Raw genomic sequence first — 7,852 nt, forward strand, 5'->3', positions numbered from 1 at the left:
CAATAACACATGTTAAAAGATTCAAGATTATTCAAAATTCAAGATCTTTATTGTCACATGCACAACAATTACTGTGAAGCAGTTGTTGGCAATGAAATTCTTGTTCTCAGACTACCTTCAACAATGCTAATACTAAGTGTACAAAACAAAATCACACAAGTAGAATGAGAGAAGCAAAAGTTAAAATATAGGAATAAAAAATAAGATAGAATAAAGTATAATGCTGAGGTACACAGGTGTACGTGCTTAGTGATACCTGGAATAGAAATAGGCCCTATGTAACATTACAGGTAGGTGGGCCTATACTATATATCAGGGGTGTCAAACTGATTGCTGAAGGGGCCAGTTTGGCTGCAGGTTTTAGTTCCAACCCAACACCTGATACAACAAATCAACTGTGTGAGTCAGGTGTGCTCCTGCTTGGGTGGAATGAAAACTTGCAGCCACACTGGCCCTTTCAATCAGTTTACACCCCTGCTGTATATACACATACATATATTCACATATAAAAAGAGATTTTTACAAAGTTTACATAGTAAAGAGTAATATGTTAAATGAAAGCAATAAATGTTCAGAAGAAGTTTGTCGTCAATTTCATCATCACCAACATCACTGATCTCATCACAATGGACTGCAAATAGCATTTCCAATCGAAAGAATGTCTCTCTCTCTTCCGGCTGCTGCTACTTCTCACTTCCCATTCTCTGCTCAGTTGGCGTCTCCGCCATCTCCCTAAAATGAGCAGCTTGTAGAGTTAGCAGATTCAGCCATTTTTTCCCGTTTCGTTTTACAACAAAAAACGACAAAGATATTAAAATAAATGCAATGCATGCCCCACCCCATCTTGTATACTTTTACGCATGTGTAAATATGATTTTTATCTCAAATTTATATTATCATTTCTCCATTTTTACTTGGTCTATCAACATCAATCAAAAACTATAATGGTGTTTCAAGCCAGCACTTTCGACAGAAGTTTGGCAACACGCAATGTGGCAATCTTTTTATGCTACGCTATCTTGAACCAGTCACGTGATTTGATCACGCCAGCGTGACCGGTGATTCCAACGGGTTAGCTTTAAATGGAGCTCCACAATACATTACTGATCTGCTTACTCCATATTCTGCCCCCAGGTCACTAGGTCATCCTCACAACATCTATTCTCAGTCCCTCAAAACCAAAGGTGACCGGGATTTCTTTTTTGCTGCTCCCATGCTCTGGAACAGCCCCCATCCTCCATTAAGTCCTGTTCCACCATTGACAATTTTAAATCAAGTTTAAAGACCTACCTTTTCTCTATTGCCTTCAGGTCTGTCTGAGGCCACCCCATGGAGTTTGTTAAGTTTCCTTTTTAACTTTTTTTCTAACATCCTTTTACTGCATAATCTGTTTCTGGTTCTATTCTATTGTATTTATATTTATATTCTTGTTATTTTATACTAGTCCTTTTTAATCATGTTTATTTGCTTGAGGCAGATCCTATCTATCCCATCTACCGGAACTGGAAAGCACTTTGGCTCAACTCCTGTTGTTTTTAATGTATATAAATGAACTGACATGACTTGACTAATAAAATCTCTAAACATTCTTTTCTTCAAATTTCTTTTAAATTAAAATTTCTTGAAGGCAGTTATTTCAGGTTTCTTGTGCATCTTCTTGTGCAGTGGAAATGTAATGCTTTGTCCAGTTTTCTGATTACTGGTGGCAGTCTAAAAAAAAATAGCCCTGAAACCTGCTTATGGATCACTTTCCTGCTCTGACATTGAAAAGTCTGTGTTTTTTCCTGATGGATGCTTTCAACATGATAAAAACTGCACTTGGTCAGCATAACTTTGTTGCTGCCTGTCATCAGCTGTGATGGGTTGACCAGAGGTCTGGACTCATTTATGGGTTTTGGACTTTGCACCAGTAGACAATACTGTCAGTGCTCATCTCAGTAAAAATGTAAACTTATATTCCTGCTTATCTGATTGATAAAAGCAACAAAAGAATTTTTGACACTTTCTAAATTCTTAAGTTGGGCTATAAGAAAATGCACAGAATCACACATTCAGCTTTTATAGTCTATGTGCAAACTTTGATATTCAAGAATATTGGTTGTCAGTGTTGTTCCAGATCCACAACTGATCTTTAAGAAGGTTCTCAGCATAATTAATATTTAACAGTTCAATTTCACTGTTCTTTTATTCCCAAAAATAATAAATATAAAATGTAGGTGTGCCAACATCTGTATACAAAGTCACTAAATAACAAATATTTTCCTGCATTTAGTAGGGAAGAGTGGAAATGGCGATCTGTGTCTAATGTGTAGTGGGAAGTTTATACATCCCTGTTTTGGAACAGTATACTATATTTTATGTAATATATGAATATATTCACCATGGGGACTAGAATTCATACCAGTGGTATGTGTTGCTTCCCTCTAGAGGTCAGGTGCTGTAATCACAGGATCACTGATGTAACTTTATAGGGTGTCTTATTTTGAGGGGTTAATGGCCCCTCTAGTTAACACTGAGGCACAATTAGTGGCTACAGACCTGTTTGACTTGTTAAGTTGTCAGTCACTGCAAATAACCATAAGAGGAAAAAAGGTACTTCTGGTGTGTTGTTGCAGTGTTGCTCATCTGAAGGTCTTTAAATCAGTCTTTAATGAACAACAGATTCAGTTCAACATCAGTACCCCAAGAGCTTAAAAAACTAGTTGGACTTGACTTTATACCTTGATTTCCCATAATGATGTGAATAAAAAATTATAATATTCTTTGGTGTGAGGGCATCTGCATGTACAGTATAATGTGTGTGTTTTTAAGTGTTATTATTGTCATCTAGTGACACCCTGTATGCTTGCTGATCAGTCCCTCAGGGTTTAGCTGTCAGCTGTAACAGCTCCTTGTCATCGTTGTGCTGACAAAGAGATAGACATGGTTTCATACTTCAGTTTGAAAGTCAGTGGCGTTTACCTGTGTTTTCAGTTTTATATTCCTTTCCTTTAGATTCCTTATCCTGAAATCAACTCCACCATAATTTTACAGTGAGAACATATTAACTATCTATATCTACTATAGTCAAATGGGAGTAAAACAGAGGAATCAACCTGCAAAGTGTCTCATATAGACATCTTGGGAAACGTACATGATCTCTGCTAGCTGACTGCTATCAAGACAGGACAGTACAGCTATGGATACAGCAAAAACTGCATTTTGCATATTAATAATTTGTGTGTGTGTGTGTGTGTGCACAGGTTTTGCTTTGGTTTGAGTTCACTGGTGCAGGACTTCATTTCCAGACCAAGGCAGACCTCTGGATAGTCTGAACAATAAGTGCTCTTTCTACACTTGAACTTTTGCATGAAAACCATGTGAAAATAAATACAAGTTTATTGTTGTACAATAGCCATCCAGACTGACCTGGCAGTAGGCCTACATAGAGGAAAGGTGCATTTAGACCTTGAGCTATTGCCATAGTTGATTAGAATTACACTTTGTGGAAACAGGATGCAACTGAGCTCAATCTTGAGTGTCATGGCAAAGGCTGTGAATACTTATGCACTTGTGATTTTTTTTGTTTTTTATTTTTAATAAATTTGCAAAGATTTCAAACAAATCTCTTTCACATTGTCATTATGGGGTATTGTTTGTAGAATTTTGAGGAAAATTATGAATTTAATCCATTTTGGAATAAGGCTGTAACATAACAAAATATGGAAAAAGTGAAGTGCTGTGAATACTTTCTGGATGCACTGTATAAAGATGTTGATATATCTAGCAGCATTTCAGTAAAAAAAAAAAAAATCAACTAATCACTGTAACTGTTTATATATAGTATTTTAATAATTTGAATGGTCTGCAATAAGGGCATTATAACTGTTGCAGTAAATCTTTTCAATGATGAGGGTTTGAATTTAAACATGGTCTAAATTCCATTAAAGAGGATTTTACACCTTGACACAAAATTATTTATTAGTAGGTAATAGTAGTAATTTAACAATATTCAATGCTGGCACAGAATGGGGTCTATCAAGACCTCATAAACCATACTGGTCAGACCTTAGTTCAAACATGGATGCTTCAGTTCTTAGTCTCATCCCTGAACTTGACCACTGGGACATTCTTCCTAAACTCCTCCCTTCAAACACCCACATAGGCCACTACTATTATTCCCTTTGGAAATTATTGAGGTGTCCTCCTTTCTGTTGGTCCACTATGTCATGACTGAGTTATTTCATGACAGAATTAGAGCTCCCATTACTACAGTAACAGCCATAACAGACATGTTGGGCCTGTGCCAGGCTTTCATGCTAGTGTTTAGTAAACTGGTCCTGATAGTCATTCATCACATGCTTATTTGCTATGGGATAAGATCTGTGTCACAAAGGAAAAAGGTCCGGCAGGTTTTTGCTACAGTCTCTGGTTACCTTCAGTCCACAGTGTCAGACACAATAGCAGCATAGTACAGGTTATTTTAAGCTAGAGGTATCAATCCAAAAATAGTAGTACAGGAATCAGCTTAGTATTAGTTATTTGAAATGGACCTTATTTAGTCAAAATATTTTACATGTGTAAGCATCTCAACCTTCCCAAAGGGTTTCTCTTTTATTGGGATATGCAGAGGTTACACATTACAGAGGTTACACACAGCTTTGGTGAACTGCAGTGGTATCAGCCCATACTGGTTCAGCTCCTCAGGCAGGGTGGGGCAGCCTCAGGGGGGGGGGAGGCAGGCGGAGTCAGCCGAGAGAGGGACAGTTGACTCTGGGACGGCCCAATAGAAGACTTCCTGGCAACTGAGCTGCAACAGTGAAAACGGAAAGACACAGTCAGGTGATGCATTGGATACAGAGGATATAAAAAATTTGCAAATCCTTTTGAATTCCAGTTCCATTTTTTAATTCAATGCAAAGGTCGAGTTTTCATTGCATTGATGCCTTACGTTCCCTTATAGTGGAGAGACAGTTAGATAAAGTGATAATTGGTCAAATGTATCTGAAAGGCAGTATCAAATGTAATTTAATTTTTGGCTTTTTTTATCAGCAACACAAAATATTGTCAGCATCAATAAAGAATTTTCAGTATCAGTCCTGAAGAAGCCATCATTTCTGTGGTTGAAGTATGGGCAGATTATCCTACTCCTTACCCTTCTTCCATCCCCATGTCCTCCTGCTGCTCTCCATCCACAGAGCCTTCTGTGTGATTCACACTACTATCCTCCTCCTCCTCCTCCTCCACACTGTTGCTCATTAGGTATCGTGGAGGCCAGTGCAGTTCCCCGCTCTCCAGCTCACTGTGCTCTGTGGGCTCCACAACTATAGAGGGGAGACGTTCCCTTTTGTAGAGAAAGTCTTCAGGATAGGAGCTGGAATCTGACTCTTCATTTATGTTGGCTTCAGGGAAGATCTGGACCAGGGAGGAGATTTCTAATGAATTATATTGGCCTTCAAAAACTTAACTTGATATTAATTATTTAAGTTATGTCTAGTCTAAAGGTTATGGGATAAAGAAAAACAATACTAACTTGATGTTATTAATACATATTTAGAAAATACATATTCACATCCTTGCTAAAGCAGAAACCTGTGAACAAACCTTATAAAATAAGTGGAAAATTGTGCTATTGTACTGAGATATTATCATTAAAACAAACAAATCATCTAGATTTGAATACAAGTGATGCTATTTTATACAAGACAAAATAAGCCAGGTCACTGTACTAGAGTTAAGTAATAGACACAGTCAGTTGTACCTGGTAAGCTCTGCTCCCTCTTATCTGAGCTGGACTCTCCTCCAATTGAGATTCCACTTGACTGAGAATGGTGCTCATACTGCAAAAACACAACATATTTTGGGTTAATTTGGGTAAATTGTGTCTGTTTGTATAATATCAAACCTCATCAATACTCTACAATAACTGGCTGACTGATTTTCAGCAATACAGAATCCAAAGATGCCTTCTTGGCCTCAAGTCTACACTGAATTGAATTGAAGGTTTATCTCAGGGATTTCCAACTTAGCTCAACGCCACAGGGACCAGTGGCTGGAGGACTGTGTTACCATATGTTTCACTGAGACATGTTGAATACAAAAAAGTGGGCTGTGTTGACAACAAGTGTAGGGATGAGGAGGGAGGGGGCAGGGAAAGAGTTTCTCCTGCTTTGTTAATCTGCAGGTAAGCACTTAATGACATGACAGGCTTACACAACAAGTGACTCCTCAACACCAAAGATGGGGGAGGGTTGAGAGAAGGTGGAAAAGAATAAGAAGGTCTGAGAGATGATAATAATTATGAAGAAGAAATTAAGAGAACATTTGGTTTCACTAGTTGATGTATATAAAAGTGATTGTGCCGTTTATTACGTATCTGTAAGGTGATAACAAAAACACCAGACTTAGCCTACATTTTTTTTGGCTTACAGTTAGGCATAAATACCTATTAATGAATGTACCATATGTGTTTATACTCTATATACACACATGTTAGCATGGAGCATCTCAATAAAACATCTATAGAGAAGGGACACATTGTTTATTTTAATTGTCTCTAATCACCAATACTTTGTTTATTTCATTCATATAGGCAACTGGTATTTTAACACCACTACATTACACAGTTATATTACGATACTAATTGGACCTACTGTATAGTGAGCGGTTACAATTGACATGATATTTATCCCAGGCTGTTGGTTTGAAATCCCATAACTTTAGTTTCAGGTATAAAAACATCTCAGTGTGGCCTCATTCTTACCATTGTAATCTGACAATTTGATACGACACACTTAATTTCTCACAGCAATGGAATTTTGAACAGGTAATTACAATGTGTAAAATGTCTCTTTAGAGAGTATTTGAAGTATTTTAGTCATGTAGCTTACCTGTGCGAGGCAGGAATACAGCTCATCTTTACTTTAAAAGACCTAAAGACCCTGAGGATCAAAAGAAGAAGTTATTCCAAATGTCTTCTTTTACAAAACTTGCATAGAAGCTGGACTATTCCTTTTGAAAGTCGGCCACACTGTGCTGTCAGTCACTTTCCTTTCCTTCTTCCTGCCAGTCACAGGTTCAGCTTCCTTTCTTCCATCACCCACCTCCCCTCCTCTGTTTTTCTCCTCCCCTCTCTTCATTTCCCACAGTGTCCCTTTCAGTGACACACACAACACTGCACATTCAGATGTGCAAACCCGCTTTCCAAGCTGACAGGCTTAGTGTCACCTTCAATTACAAACAAAGCCTTGATGTAACATGTGAGTGTGCAGCAACACGGGGCCTCATACATACAGATTAGCAGGTGAGCTGTCCTGGGTGCACACGTTCATCAGATCTTGGAGATTATCATCATTTCATCATGATAAATGGCATAGCCTTTCCCCCCAATAACTCCAACTATTCATCATTCAGCAGTTGCTGATGCCATGGTAGATTATGAAACTCCCAGATAAGGCTACCTAATAGGGAATCAAAGAGGACTGTGGGTAGTACATTTTCAATCAACGAGATTTTAAAGTAAACATGTCTTTCTGTGATATTCGGGGATCAGAGCTCAGTTTACGTTTCCAGGAGTTCATGTTTCATGCAAGAGACACTTAAGAACTAACTGCAAACTCAGTCAAGATGGAAGTTATTTTTATACACCTATACTGCCACTTAAATTGATCAGTGTGTCTAATTATAGCTGGGGTTGCTGTCACAACCACAGGAGTCATGTTCTTGTCTAACCAGCAGGAGGTGCTAGCACATTGGGGTAGTGCTGTTTTGTGTACTATAACTTTCCATAGAGCCTGCGTGGGTTTGAGGTCAGGTCAGAAAGTTAAAGTCCCTGTGTTTACCAAGCATCATCCCCACTGAAGCACTTCCAACC

The 7,852-nt window shown here is 38.2% G+C and overlaps 1 protein-coding gene across 1 annotated transcript; it reads right to left on the minus strand.

The window, feature by feature from the left end:
* Nucleotides 1–3,806: 3,806 nt before the first annotated feature.
* On the minus strand, nucleotides 3,807–7,109 carry LOC122888725 (protein LBH-like). The gene is made up of 4 exons (XM_044223495.1): nucleotides 6,870–7,109; nucleotides 5,741–5,819; nucleotides 5,135–5,394; nucleotides 3,807–4,789 (listed from the first exon to the last, which is right to left on the minus strand). The coding sequence occupies exons 1-4, from the start codon at nucleotides 6,893–6,895 to the stop codon at nucleotides 4,675–4,677; spliced, it is 480 nt and encodes a 159-aa protein (XP_044079430.1). The 5' UTR covers nucleotides 6,896–7,109; the 3' UTR covers nucleotides 3,807–4,674.
* Between the last annotated feature and the right edge of the window lie 743 nt (nucleotides 7,110–7,852).

Source organism: Siniperca chuatsi, linkage group LG14 (assembly GCF_020085105.1).
Source record: "Siniperca chuatsi isolate FFG_IHB_CAS linkage group LG14, ASM2008510v1, whole genome shotgun sequence".
Classification (NCBI taxonomy): domain Eukaryota; kingdom Metazoa; phylum Chordata; class Actinopteri; order Centrarchiformes; family Sinipercidae; genus Siniperca; species Siniperca chuatsi.